We start from the raw sequence: 15,970 nt of genomic DNA, 5'->3' as shown, positions 1-15,970 counted from the left end.
ATGTAATGGGCTATAAATATTGATTTTATAATGAAAGACAGTGTTCTTGTGCTCCTGTTACAAAACAAAAATCCAATATAAAACAATGTTGTTATTCACAGTTTACAAATATAAAACATTGTTGTAATGCACTTTTACAAATGTTACATCAAACACACAAACAAATGGAAGTTACTTGATATATCTTAATAGATTTTAACATCTTAGAAATCACTCTTATCAAGCTATCATATTTTTTTATGAAAACAGCATTATCATATCGTGAACTTATAGCAATGGATGTAGCTTTCATACAAATTTAGACCTTATTTGGAGAAATAAATTACTAAAGTCATATATACATTGTTTGTAATACATGAATTTCAAAAAGATTTCATAAACTTGTAAACTTACTCTGGAGACATTTGCATTGTGTGTTTTTAGAGTCGCACCTGTAGTCAACAGACACGTCCTGGTTTAGACCTGTTCCATATATCTTCCTACAGTATTGATCTAAACGGAAAAAAGTGCATTACTAAAGTTATGATAAAACCCGACATACCTAACTGATAGAAGGACACACAGACTCAAGAACGGAGGGGCAAACGAAGAAAAAATCTCGGACACTTCTTAAGTTACCACAGAATGAATATGCTGTCATATGTTTAAACTATTTTTGCTATTAACTATTTGTTACTATAGTAATTAAAAACAAGAGCTGTCTGATGACAGCGCGCTCGACTATTCGAAGAATTGATTGAAGAATGGGGTTAAAATATTTCCACAGATATTCAGACAAAAGAAACAAATAGATTAGACAAACAATGTTCCTGTATTTCTTTGATTTCGATAAGTCTTGCACTAAATGGCAATGTATGAACCAATTTCAAAGTCCAAAAAGGGCCATAATTCAGTCAAAATAGTTATGTACCCTTGCCTACAGATGGAAATCATAATGATAAACAAGTGTTCAAAGTTTAAAAGCCATATGTCAAATAGTTTTGACAAAACGTGGACTTGTATGAAAACAGTACCAATTTCAAAGTCCAAAAAGGGCCATAATTCAGCCAAAATAGATCACAGAGTTATGTACTCTTTCCCACAGATAGAGACTATTATAATAAACAAGTGATAAAAGTTTCAAAGCCATATGTCAAACACTTTATAAAAAATATGAACTGGTATGGAAAACTTAATTAACCAAGATTTCTAAGTAAAAAAGGGCCATAATTCAGCCAAAATCCAGGATGGAGTTATGTACTCTTGCCTATAACTTGATATGGTGATGGTAAACAGGTGTTGAAAGTTTCAAAGCTTTATCTCAAAAGACTTTGTCAAAATATGAACTGGTACGAAATATTAACCCAGATTTCTAAGTCAAAAAGGGCCATAATTCAGCCAAAATCCTTGATGGAGTTATGTGCTCTTGCCTATAACTGGACATGGTGATGGTAAGCAAGTGTTGAAAGTTTCAAAGCTTTATCTCAAAAGACTTTGTCAAAATACAAACTGGTACGAAAAACTTAACCAAGATTTCTAAGTCGAAAGGGGCCATAATTCAGCCAAAATCCTTGATGGAGTTATGTACTCTTGCCTATAACTGGCCATGGTGATGGTAAACAAGTGTTGAAAGTTTCAAAGCTTTATCTTAAAAGACTTTGTCAAAATATGAACTGGTACGAAAAACTTAACCATGATTTCTAAGTCAAAAGGGGCCATAATTCAGCCAAAATCCTTGATGGAGTTATGTGCTCTTGCCTATAACTGGGCATGATGGTGGTAAACAAGTGTTGAAAGTTTCAAAGCTTTATCTCAAAAGACTTTGTCAAAATGTGGACTGGTACGAAAAACTTAACCAAGGTATGACGCCGACGCCGACGCCGACGCCGACACCGACGCCGACGCCGACGCCGTGGTGAGTAGGATAGCTCTACTTATTCTTCGAATAGTCGAGCTAAAAAGTACATACTGTCATTCTTTCATAATATTTATAATGTATATTGTAACAATAGTAAACAAAAGATATTAAAGCATGCTAAAATATCTTAAATTCTAACACGAGCAGCAAATAACCTACATACATGTAGAGCAAAATCTATCTCGGGTTATTCTACAATAACCCACGCTCGTGCAATGACGTCATCCGATGCAGGTGCGTAGCACGGTCGTAAAAAGAAGTAACTATTTTTATTCTAACACTGTTGATACTAGTATGTCGTGTTAGAATCGAAATAACAAGTTCCCAAGTGTGATTTATCGTAGAATAACCCGAGTTTTTCGTTCTTATGCGAAACAATATATCACTCAGGCCTACGGCCTTTGTGATATATTCTTACGCATAAGAACTCAAAACACGGGTTATTCTACGATAAACCACAATTGGGAACTTCTTATTTCTTAAGTAGAGGAATAGCACAAAGTTGTATTTTCTTCAGAGATATTCACACAATTGAAACAAATTAAATGAGAGTATAAGTTAGTTTCAAAGTTTCCTTAGAGAGTAATAAAATAAAGAGATGTTTTTTTCTTCAGTAAATCACAAAGTTCATGCACAGAGCTTAAGCAAAACTATACTAAGAAACGTAAATTGTAGAATATTTTTGAATATTTTTGTTCTTTTTCTATCTCATTTTAGACAAAAGTGGCCTTTATATACTAAATCACTCCAGATGGTGTTTGTCTCGGACAATAACGATGTGATTGACACTTCCTACTTGCAAAAGCTTTTCCAATCAAAGGTGTAAGGAAACTGATGGTCACATTTTTAATTCAGTGTCATTTTGACTTTGATTGTTCCGTCTGGTATCCTAGTTTGTCTCAATACTGGAGAAACAGGTTACAGACTACCCAAAGTAAACTTTTTGTGCTGAAGCTAGATTCCAGGTCCCATATAGGTAAATGTAACAGGCAACAGCTGGTTACCAGTATCAAAGAGGGTTGATCAGATAACTCTTTGTCATGTGCATAAATCAAGTATGGCAATGCTCCTGTTTATCAAAGTGCATGATCGACATACAATATCAAGAGTCGTAGCACTATCTCCAATGGACCCACATGATGGATTTAATTTAAAAAAAAAATTATTTAGACACACTGGACGTTATTCGTTGCATAAGATCGGGAGTTTGGGTAAAAAGTATTTTGCCTTCAAGGTAATAACACTGTGGAATGATCTTCCTCAGAGTCTAAGAAATATTGAATGTCCTAGTAAATTCAAGGGTGCCATTAAACTTCATCTTATGACCAGTTAGCATCCTTTTTAGCTCACTTGATGAGTTTTTCCGATCGCTCAATGTCCGGCGTCCGTCGTCTGAATGTCTGTCTGTCTGTCAACATTTAGCTTGTGTATGCGATAGAGGCTGTATATTTCAACTGATCTTCAAGAAATTTTGTCAGAATAATCATCTTTATAAGATCTAGGTCGAGTTTGAAAATGGGTTATCTGGGGTCAGAAAGTAGGTCACTAGGTCAAATCAAAGAACAACTTTGTGTATGCGATAGAAGATGTATTTTTCAAATAGTCTTCATGAATTTTGGTCAGAATGATTATCTTGATAAAATCTTAGTCGATTTTGAAATTGGATCATCTAGGGTCAAAAACTAGGTCACTAGATCAAATCAAAGAAAAACATTGTGTATGCGATAGAGGCTGTATTTTTCAATTAATTTTCATGAATTTTGGTTAGAATGATTGCCTAGATGAAATCTAGGTCAGATTTGAATATGGGTTATCTGGGGTCAAAAATTAGGTCACAAGATCAAATTAAAGAAAAACCTTGTGTATGCGATAGAGGATGTATTTTTTAATTGATCTTCATGAAATTTTGTCAGATTAATCACCTTTATAAAATCTAGGTCGAGTTTGAAAATGGGTTATCTGGGGTCAAAAAGTCGGTCACTAGGTCAAATCAAAGAAAAAATTGTGTGTATGCGATAGAGGCTGTATTTTTTAAATAGTCTTCATGAATTTTGGTCAGAATGATAACCTTGATGATATCTAAGCCGAGTTTGAAAATGGATCATCTGGGTCAAAAACTAGGTCACTAGGTCAAATCAAAGAAAAACCTTGTGTATGCGATAGAGGCTGTATTTTTCAATTAATCTTCAAGAATTTTGGTTAGAATGATTGCCTAGATGAAATCTAGGTCAGTTTCGAATATGGATCATCTGGGGTCAAAAATTAGGCCACAAGGTCAAATCAAAGGAAAACCTTGTATATGTGATACAGGCTGTATTTTTCAATTGATCTTCATGAAATTTGGTCAGAATGATTGCCTTGATGAAATCTAGGTTAAGTTAGATTATGATTTATCTGGGCTCAAAAAGTAGATCACTAGGTTAAATCAAAGAAAAACCTCGTGTATGTGATAGAGGCTGTATTTCTCAACTGATCTTCATGAAATTTTGTCAAAATGATGGCCTTGATGAAATCTAGACCATGTTTGAATGTTGGTCATCTGGGTCCAAAAACTAGGTCACTAGATCAATTCAAGGCAAAACATTGTGTATGCAATAGGGGCTGCATTTTACACTGGATTTTCGTGAAATTTAGTCCAAATGGTTGCCTTGATGAAATTTAGGTCAAGTTTGAATATGGGTTGTCTAGGGTCAAAAACTAGGTCACTAGGCCAGATCAAAGAAAAACCTTGTGTATGCGGTAGAGGGTGTATTTTTCAATTGATCTTCATAAAATTTGGTCAGAATGATAGCCTTGACGAAATCTAGGTCAAGTTCGAATATGGTCACGAGGTCAAATCAAAGAAAATACTTGTTTACACTCAAGGTTTTTGCTCCAATTTTAATGATAATTGGTCAGAATATTTTTTCCATGAAATCACTAGGTCAAACATGTTTACACGGTTATGGTGTGTTATGGTGTGTTTTTCAGGTGAGCGACCTAGGGCCATCTTGGCCCTCTTGTTTATTTCGTCTTTTCCATCTTTTAGGATAAGTCATAAGTTTGAGATCTGAAGTACAGATGTAGTACAAATGTATCTTAATTGCTTAGTCTTTACCACTTAATGCCTGTTATAGCTCTAGGGTAACTAGTCTGTCATTCTTAATTTAAAGCAAATCTGTGATGCATTTTATTCTTAATCATGTGACTATCTTGATAATTTGTTACTCGATTAATTCTTAAATAATATTGATCTCTAATTAAAATACATGGCTTTCTGTGCAGGCCTCCAATATTAGGGACCACTATGGAAATAAGAGGAAGGTTACTCCCTCTTTCTTGTGTTATCCCTGGTGTTGGTGTGCACTACATGGCTCAATTTGTAGGTCATTTTGCTTGTTAATTGTTTTCGCTAATCCATCTTATTGATAATGATTTGTTTCATGTACCCTTTTACCGAAATAAATCTATCTATCTATCTAATAATATTTTACTTAAAATTTTCTCAAGACAACATATGCTAATTCTGCCATATTTAAATATGAATAATGAATTAAATAACAATAATAATCGTCACAAAGAAATACAGGAAACCTGAAAAATCGTACAAAAGACGAAACAAAAAGAATGAATGCTTTTCACTTAGAAACCACTTCAAACCAGATTTATTTATTGTAGGAATACTTAAGCAAAATAATAAAAACGCTGCCTAAATATTTACATTATTTTAATACTGGCATTTATCCATGTTCATGTACAAAGTTTCATAAAACGATTTCTAATGCTTTTAAAGTTATCGCAGGATTCCGCTTTGAGTGACGGAGTGACGAACGGACAGACGTTGTGCAAATCATAAGCCTTCTCCAGGGTAACACCGACAGGGGACCTTTTATACAATATTCAGGACCCTCTCCATTTTGTGAGGACTGAAACAGCAATGTTTTAACGAAACCCTGTATACAAGTTTTGTATGTTGGGTAAATTAAAATCCTTAGGAGGGCCCGTACACACGAAAGCTTCTTCAGATAATAGTCGCACATTGATTAAATTGACCTTGAGTGTAAACAAGTATTTTCTTTGATTTGACCACGTGACCATATTCGAATTTGACCTATATGTCTTCAAGGCTATCATTCTGACCAAATTTCATGAAGATCAATTTAAAATGTTATTAGAGTAAGTATCCAAACCTTCTGTTTGGGGCCTATGAAGTAATTAACAATTAACCTTGACCTTTACATCGCTGAAGCGCTAGAAAACATTTATCTTAATACATAGAACGATTTCGTACCTGGATTTTAATAATCAAACAACCATTTCTTTCCTTGATTATAACAATCAAACAAGGTTTTCGTACCTGGATTGTAAAAATCAAACAATAACTTCGTACCTTGATTTTAATAAATAATCAAACGTTGATTTCATACCTGGATTGTAATAATCAAACACATCCACCGAAACAGGCTGTCGTGAGTTAACGTCACCATCAAAGTTGTCGACAAGCCGAAAAACAAAATTATTTTCATGTGACGTAAGCTAAAAGAATGAAGAATATAATGTACATACTTTTTATTATACTTGCCCAGACAGCATGACTATATCGGCCGATATAGGTATAATGTAGGAATGTCGGCAAATAGTGCCGATGTAGGGCCGACGTGGGATCGTTGTAGTGCCGCAAAATATTGAAATCGGTATATCGACATCAATCAGTGTAACTATTTCGTACGTCGGATTGACATCGGGCCGACATATTGAATTTTTATATTATATAACTATATATTTCAAAATATTAATGATAAACGTGAACAAGAGTGCCAGAATGTCACAATATACGCCCGTCACAGCAAATTTATTTACTCTAGCACCTGTATTTGCAGATGTAATTTTAATTTTGTGGTTGTTTAGTAATCATTGTAATTCTTTTGTTTTTCTAAGTCCACAAAAAAACTCCTTACCAGGTAGCGATACCTTAAAATACACCTAAAATTAGAAAGTAACAACTATGTTGTACCACAGAAAAGTGGTCTTGGTTTTTCCCTACGGTCAATTATAAAAAAAGTTACAATATAAGTTATTTATAGTAACAACTAAGGGAAGTTAATCTTAAAAAAAAAAAAAAAAGAAAAAAAAAAATACAAAAAAAAATTTTTTTAAGTCCACACAAAAATCCTTACCAGGTAGAGATTGGTCAAAATACACCTCAAAATTGGATGTAACATGCATGTTGTACTACAGAAAAGTGGTCTCGATTTTTCCCTACGTCTAGTAATGAAAAAGTTACAATATAAGCTATTTATAGTAACAACAAAGGGAAGTAATTCTAAAGAAGAGAACTGCGCATGACACTTCGTCTCATGATGGTGTATAATTGTGCCAAGTTACATCAAAATCCCTCTATGCATGAAGAAGAAATGCTTCGGACAGTCATTCTTGTATCTGACCTTTGGCCTCTAAGTGTGACCTTGACCTTAGACCCAGGGACCTGGTTCTTGCGCATGACACTCCGTCTTGTGGTGGTGAACATTTGTGCCAAGTTATATCAAAATCCCTCCATGCATGAAGAAGAAATGCTCCGGACAAAGTTTTCATTCTTGTATCCTTTGACCTCTAAGTGTGACCTTGACCTTAGACCTAGGGACCTGGTTCTTGCGCATGACACTCCGTCTCATGATGATGAACAATTGTGCCAACTTTCATCAAAATCCCTCTATGCATGAAGAAGATATGCTCCGGACAAAGTTTTCATTCTTGTATCCTTTGACCTCTAAGTGTGACCTTGATCTTAGACCTAGGGACCTGGTTCTTGCGCATGACACTCCGCCTCATGATGATAAACAATTGTGCCAACTTTCATCAAAATCCCTCTATGCATGAAGAAGATATGCTCCGGACAAAGTCATACTTGAATTTGACCTTTGACCTCTAAGTGTGACCTTGACCTTAGACCTAGGGACCTGGTTCTTGCGTATGACACTCCGTCTCATGATGGTGAACAACCGTGCCAAGTTTCATCAAAATCCCTCCATGCATGTAGAAGATATGCTCCGGACAAGGTCTGTGGACGCCGCCCGCCCGCCCATCCGCCCGCCAGGGGAGTTCCCATAATACGTCCCGTTTTTCAAACGGGCGTATAAAAAGTAATGTAATTGTTTTTATATGCTAATTTATTAAGAAAATATGATGAATGCCAGAATTAATCAAACCAGGTTCCAAACAAATATATAACCGGTATTTATCATAAAGGGGGGGTGGGGAAGAGGGGGTGTAATAATTAAGATGCATTTTACTTTTATGTAAAATGCCGCCATAGAAATATTTGTATATATAAAAAAAATGAAAATATCAATATGTTTAAAATTCTAATTGAACAATTTCAATAATGTTAAGAATATACAGAAAGACCTTACGTATATTGTATATAGTTGTGAAAAATATTAAATCAATAAAATCAAATAAGCATCATACACATGATGCGAGACACATCAGTTCTCAACAATATTACTCTGAAAACTTATAAATTGTATATTTTAAGAAAATTTGATAAAGCACCGCGTGTCACACACGATATGATCTGCCAATGTCGGGCGGATATCATTTTGATGTTGGCCAAATATGGTTTGCTATCTGACCGATGTCATTATGATGTTGGCCCAATATCGTCTGCCGACGTCGGGTCGACATCATTCCTATTTGCAGCCGATATTGAAGCCGAAATCGGGCCGTTATAGACAACGACGTCGGTTTGATATCGGGCCGATATAGAATGCTGGCTGAGTGGTTTCTGCTCCATACTGAAAACTTTAGAATCGACTGTAAATAGATCTTCACTCAAAATACATGATATCACCACTACAATTAAAAGTTAAAATTGAAGTGCATGTAAAATATTGCTGGAATAATCGTATCTGTTACAAAGTTTGCAAAGAAAATAACAAACTCATGACCATAACAATTATGAAACGTTTTTAAAGTAATGCACACCATATTATTATATACAATAGGATCCTGAAGGACCTGTATTGCGCACCTTATCTAGTTCTTACCCTAAAATAACCTTTCTAATATGGTCTGGATTTCAAAGAGACCAACATTTTGACCAAGATTTTTGTCAATCAGTTAGATCATTATCCAAGTTAATTATGTTTTCCTATGATTTGACCTTGTGACTTAGTTTAAAATCTCAGGTAACCTAGTATTAAATTGGTCATATATTTTATAAACAAAACCATTCTGACAAAGTCTTATGAAAATCAAATGGAAAATGAGGCATATACAGTGTTAAAAAGATTTTCTTTGATTTGACCCAGTGACCTAGTTTTTAATCTAGGTTAATACAATTCTAAACTTATTCTATAGTTTATAAATCCAAACATTCTGAGAAAAGGTTTATGATAATCAAGAAGAAAATGTGGACTCTAGAGTATTATTCTTTGATTGACGTAGTGACTTATTTTTTTGACACCAGATAACAAATGACAAATTTGTCCGAGGTTTTATTAAGAGTAATATTATGACCAAGTTTCATTGCGATTGGCCAAAATTGTGACCTCTAGATTGTTCACAGTTAAACTGTTGACGTTGACGTTGGATAAACGAGACTATAATAATATGGAGAAACGATATTACAGTAGTGTAGACAAATATAAATAACATTTTACTTTATTACAACTACCATTTAACATAATATAAACATCCGTGAAAGTAGTGTATGACATGTGTTCATGCCGGATTTCAAGATTTGTGAAATACATGTCAAATCTGTAAAATACAATTGCCTCCAGAGACTCTGTTGTAATAAAATGTCGTATACAAGACATTATTGTATAAGAATCTCGATACACTAACAATTAAAAGAATCATAGCAACTTATGAATAAAAATTAGAAATGGATCAATTTAGATAACGAAAGACATTCTTCAATTTACCGTATTCAGATAAAATACTACAAATCCTTTTCCGTCGCTTGGCATCTCAAAATCGTCAAGGTTTTCATTTTCCACGACAAGCTGCAACAGAGCAGGACAAATTAAAAGCAAGAGCTCGGGTAAGTTTTAATGTAATTATTGTATCCATCTCCACTAGTAAAATGTGATAATGAAAGTTTGGAGAAATGGAAATTGAATAACAAACAGAAAAACTATACTCACAACCTCTACATATTTCTGTTAAATTCTCACTGGACATTTGATCTTAAACACGAGTTTCTAATAAGTATACATTCAACGCAACTAATGACGTACATTTAAATGAATTTGATTTTAGTCTTAATTGATGAATTAGTTAATTTGAAATAGAAGCAACTACAAAAACTATCAATACTATTTATGATCTTTTAATGGCGTTACAGCATACATTGTGACTGCTTTCTTAGTGTACTGTCCAATCAAGCGAACAAAAGCTGTTTGACATTTTGCAGGCAATGAACCATTACAGTTCGACATTGATAGGCCTATGACTTTACTTCATCGCCTAAAGACCATTGCGACTTTGACCTTTGATCCACTGACACCCAGAATAATAGGGTTTTTTTTACTGACTGACCGCAGGCAATGGGCATTTGAAATTTGACAATAAAAGGCCGAAGCCTTTACTTGGTCGGACGTCGATCTCAGCTTAAATCTTAAATGTTACTGTGATTTTGACCTTTGACCTTTAATTCACTGACCCCAAAACAATACGTGTCATTTTACTGACTGACCGCATGCAATGGGCTTTTGAATTATGTCACAGGTAAGACTAAGCATTCTCTGATCAAAGGCCGTTCTCGTCCTAATTGTGACTGTTTGCTTGTCCTTTAAATTATTGACTCCAAAATCAATGCGAGTCATAGGAATGCCCATAGGAAATTATACTTTGAAAAATTAACAGCTACAGTCAATAGTTCTCCAATAATTCATTGGAAACCGCTTTCATCCTTAAGGCATAACCTAATACGAGCAGTTTTTATTTACAGTGTTTGGTCATCTATTTCTTCAAAGTTACTATATAAAAATATGTATGTGTGTCAAATTACTTTAATTTATATAATAACAAAAGCAAAAGAAAACAACATAACGAAGTCAATAACCTTTTCCATATCCTCTTTTAAAACTGTTACGTCGGTTTCCAGGTTGAAGTATATCATTGACATCCCATGCTGATGTCCCTCCTTCGCCCTAAATGATCATGAAGAAACAAACAGTAAAGCATTTACCTTCAGATGAAAACATTATTTATGTTAAAAATTTCTAAAATTCTAAAAACAAAATTTCACCCACGGAGCCACCACTTCAGACAAAACATTCATATATTTTTGAAATTCGAACTTGTTTTTATTAGTGTGTATTAACTAATGCGATATGAGATAGTCTCATGTGAATAAAAAATTACTATTTAAGGCAGATCGGTGTGATTTTAACCAAATGACTCATGAAAACTTTTATTATTACATACTCATTTATAAATTCCGTTAAATTGCAACTGAATATGAAACTTCAACATGTGTCCATTTTGAAATTCAAATCTCATATTGGGTGCGTGACGTCATCTGTAACGTCGATTTCCGCAGTTTAAAAGTTATTTACGATTATACTGTCAATTTTACTTAGGATCAAAAACAACTTTATGTCAATTTTATAATAGCTTGAAGTGTAGATTTGTCACAAAATTACAAACGGGCCTCAAAGTATCTATAGTATCTATAGTATAAAGACTGGTATTGCATCATCTTTTTGTAATGTTTTGAGTAAATGTCAGATTTCATGCATATAATACCCTACATGATTTTCTGCATTTGATAAGTTAGATTTCCATGTAAATTTCATTACATTTGGTTCAGTTATAAGGAACTTAATTATTTTTAATCTTCAGCAATTTATATTTTCATCCCCTAATTTTTAGATGTATGTAATAGGGAACTGTATCAAAAATTGAGTAACAATAGGCTGAGTAAAGGTAGGGATGGAGCAGGAGAGGCAGATTTGTTTGAGAAAACCCGTTGATGTCCAAAAGTGTGTCGTGAGTCGAACCAATAAGGATAGAGGCAATAAACCATATGCAACCCCATAGAGGCCTTTGCCTTATAACCGAAATGCAGGCACTGCCAATAGAAGTATTTGTAATGGCGTAAATAGAGGTAGAGGTTATTAGCCCCATGGGTAACTGAAATGAACAAATTGTAGACGTATAGGGAACAGGTCGCATTAATGTAGGTGTGGTAGGTCCGGTAACAGTGCTAGAGTAGCTAAAGGGGTAGAGCAGGAGCGAGAATAGAGATAGTAGGGAAAATAGAAACAAGGGTACAGGCCGTGACCGAACTAGGAGTAGAGGTAGTGGAAGAAATAGAGATAGGAGTCAGTCTAATAGATCGGAAAGTTGAAATAGTTATGAAAAACTCAGTGATGATGATTTGTTTGTTTTTTTGGGTTTAACGCCAATTTTCAAAAGTATTTCAGTTGTGTAATGTAGCCAGTTATATAACCAGTGTTCCTGGATTCTGTACCAGTACAAACATGTTCTCCGCAAGTTAATGTCAACTTCTCCACATGAATCAGCGTGTAGCGTAGCCGCTCCTTAAGTCCGCTTGGATAAATAACTCAATACACTGTTTTTGTTTCTATCTAGTTTTTTTCCGTCACCAATAGTATAACTTCTGTCAGAGCTAACAAAATTCCATCTAGCACAAATAAGCCTATAAGCATTTCATAGCCCTCTGTCTCCGTCTTCATTCCGTCTAAGGTTGTGCACAGCGCAAAGCTTTAGCCCTGGCCGGCTTCCGAGCCACCAAGTGGATGCTATGTGAACGTGCTTCCCTTTCAGCTTAGTCTGACAATACAAAATGTGTCTCCACATTTATACAGATTGGACAAATACACCATTCACATAAGCAAAATTAATGAATCCTGGTACAAGTAACAAACATTAGAAATATTTTCTTTTAAATATAGATAATTTGTCGCTCAAGTTACACCTTATGTCAGTCACTTTTCTGCAATATAGCACTTGTATGACATGACTAATTGTTTTAGGGGCATTTTATGTGCATTTCGTGAGAAAACAAGATATTTTTCTATAGTGACGCACTTACTAATTAACCTAGATTTTAATCTGTTTAGTCTCGCCTTTTTTGTAAGAAAAGGATTTTTTACGTATGAAAAATAAGGAGAGTGGGTTTTCTTTCCACAGAAAGATATCATATCAATTTCGTTACAAGCGGTGGAGGATGAATGATGTTAGACGCAGTCTTTTATCAAATCGTCAAGGAGAACATTCGCCTCGCCCTGGGTTCTAACTCGCGACCCCGCCATCTGTAGATCATTGCTCTCCCTATTGAGCTAAGCGTGTGGGTTTCAATGATGTTGAGGAGTTAGGTATGCTCAGTGTAAACTCATTTCCTACAAACGCCGGTACTTGTAAAGGTAGGGATATAATCGTTATGAGAGATAAAGGTTGTATATATGTGATAGTGAAACGGGACTTAGTAGAAACATGTCAGGTTTTAGAGAAAACCTGTAGATGTAAGTACATGGGAGTGATCACATATGAAATGTAGCTCTAGTAAAAATTGACTGCCCATATTTCAAGCGTACAGTTGAAGTTTGGCTGTAGACAATCCTCTACTGTGAAATCATTTTTATTCGCGTAGGACGAATTTTCGCGTATTTCGCGCTAGGATCGATGCGCGAATTAAAGACAGCGCTATTTTTTTTTAATTTTATTTTTCATTTCTAAAATTGAAAATGTGCGAATTAAAAGCCCGCGCGAAACAATCCTTTTTCACATTTGCGCGAAATTTCATGCCAGCGAATTTAAATGATTTCACAGTAAATGATGTCATAATTGGCAATGTAAAGGGAGCTGTAGAACCTCACTTTAACAGCTTAGCGTCAGCTGTAGAAACTAGGACGGAGGCCAAAATTAAGTTGCAAGTTAAACTTAAACTTAAAGTTCCGTCATAAATTCTAGATATCTCTAGAGAGGAATTTCTGGAAAAGCAACCGAAAGATAGCAGTTTTGATTTATGTAGAAAGAAGGCCGAGGAAGGTCCGAGCAAGCAGTGTAGAGGTAAGGGGTTAGTGAAGTTTGAGGTTAGAAGTATACTGTCGTATAGAGAATATACCGTCCAGAATGCAGAAAGAAGTAGACAGTTAATTGTACTAAAATGTCTCAGTGAGACCGTGTTAAATGTCGCGCGTGATTCGTTAATGTCAGGTCATATAGGAGTAAGAAAGACTTTGGATATAGTTTTAGGTTAATTTTACTGGCAAGGAGAAATGTCATTTGCAAATAGATATTGCCAGTCACGTGGTATATGTCAGCGTACTATAGCTAAAGGCAGAGTGAGCAAAGTCCCTTTAGGAGAAATACCTATGAGAGTTTAAGAGAGTTGCTGTTGGCATTATTGGATCGCTCCAACCTATGACTGAACAGAGAAATATACATTTTGACTATGGTAGATTATGCTACTAGATATCCGGAAGCAATAGCATTGCCTAGTATTAAAGCTGAGAGAGTAGCAGAGGCGTTGGTAGATATGTATAGTAGATTGGGAGTTTCAAAGGAAATGCATACCGACTGTGGATCACACTTTACGTCAGACCTTTTGGCAGAAATTAGTAGATTATTCAATTCAATTCACTGTTTTTTTAGTCTCATTTGCAATACATTGTAACTTAGGCAGTTGACTATAACACCGTATCACCCATGTGTAACGGATTAGTAGAGAAATTCAACGGTAGTTCGAAGCAAATGTTAAAGCGTATGTGTAGTGAGATACCCAGAGACTGGGAAAGGTATTTGAATACTTAGTTGTTTGCATATCGTGAAGTTCCTCAAGAGAATTCGGGGTTTTCTCCATTTGAGTACTTTTACGACAGAACAATTCGTTGACTGGTAACTGTTCTAATAAAGCTATGGCCTGTTAAGACGGAGAATGAGGAGGCAAAACCACTTACGAGTATGCTATGGATTTGCAAGAAGAGTTAGAGGATACGTGTAAGATGTAAGATAGCTCAGCAACAGTTAGCCAAGAGAAGTGTTATTTATTTATTTATTTTGTTGGTTTTAACGTCGCACCGACACAATTATAGGTCACCGTGCATTATTTCATCACGAGCGGGCACCTGGGTAGAACCACCGACCTCCTCACATGACGAATTCAATGCCCCGAGTGAGGCTCGACGAGGGGCAAGTGATTTGAAGCCAGCGACCTAAACCACTCGGCCAAGGAGGCCCCCAAGAGTAGTGTTAGGTACAAGAAGTATTACAATAGGTAGAATATAGATAGAAGGTATAAGAAAGGTAGTAAAGTACTTGTATTGTTACCTATGAAACATAATAAGTAGTTGTTATGTTGGCAACTTTTCATGCTAACATGATGAAACAATACAGTGAAGAAAAAAAACGATGATAGTAACTCTATACCGGATAAGGGTGTCTTAAGTATGGTTGCTGCAGCTATTGTACAGGAGGATCAAAAATGCTCCGACAGATTAGATCCAATGGAAAATAGTGATGAAATTACGAGCAGTCTAGAAAAGGATATAGTACTGTGTCCATAAAACAGAATACAGAAACGTACAAAAGCGTTGAGATAAATTCAGAGTTTCCGGTAGAATGTAAGCAAAAGGTGGTAGAATTGCTAGAAACATTCTCAGATGTACTGACAGACATTCCCGGAAATACCATCTTAATTGTTCATGATATTCCGTTGACAACTACAGACCCGCCAAAATAAAGGGTTATGCTATTACTTTTTATTCGCAGCCATTAGTAAGAGGAAGTAGATAAAATGTTGAAGTTGGGAATAATGGAACTATCAAATGCTCGATTTTCATCTCCAATTGTCTTTATTCGAAAAAAAATGACAGTATCAGTATCTGTATTGATTTCCGCCAGCTTAACAAGGTAACGGTGTTCGATGGTGGGCCTATGCCAAACATGGAGGAGAAGTTTTCGGAACTATCTATGTATTGTTTTCTAAATTAGACCTTAGCAAATGTTATTGGCAGGTTCTTTTGTTTGAAAAGGTAAAATATTGTATTGAGGGTTAAATTGATCTAATAAGTTATCTCCCCAGTCCGACCATCTTGTCACAAGATGCGTTTGGAATAA

The 15,970-nt window shown here is 35.2% G+C and overlaps 1 protein-coding gene across 1 annotated transcript in view; it reads right to left on the bottom strand.

Moving 5' to 3' along the window:
- The window catches only part of LOC123531058 (venom factor-like), a 142,641-nt gene that overhangs the window by 7,771 nt on the left and 118,900 nt on the right, over window positions 1–15,970 (bottom strand). The window contains exons 34-37 of the mRNA XM_053517587.1: window positions 10,947–11,034; window positions 9,805–9,885; window positions 6,304–6,412; window positions 394–492 (exon numbers count right to left, since the gene is read on the bottom strand). Of these exons, the coding sequence (XP_053373562.1) occupies window positions 394–492; window positions 6,304–6,412; window positions 9,805–9,885; window positions 10,947–11,034 (377 nt within the window). The remainder of the gene's footprint in view (window positions 1–393; window positions 493–6,303; window positions 6,413–9,804; window positions 9,886–10,946; window positions 11,035–15,970) is intronic.

This window comes from Mercenaria mercenaria, chromosome 11, assembly GCF_021730395.1.
Source record: "Mercenaria mercenaria strain notata chromosome 11, MADL_Memer_1, whole genome shotgun sequence".
Classification (NCBI taxonomy): domain Eukaryota; kingdom Metazoa; phylum Mollusca; class Bivalvia; order Venerida; family Veneridae; genus Mercenaria; species Mercenaria mercenaria.
Note: the sequence above shows the minus strand (reverse complement) of the source record. Positions and strands in the feature narration are given on the sequence as shown.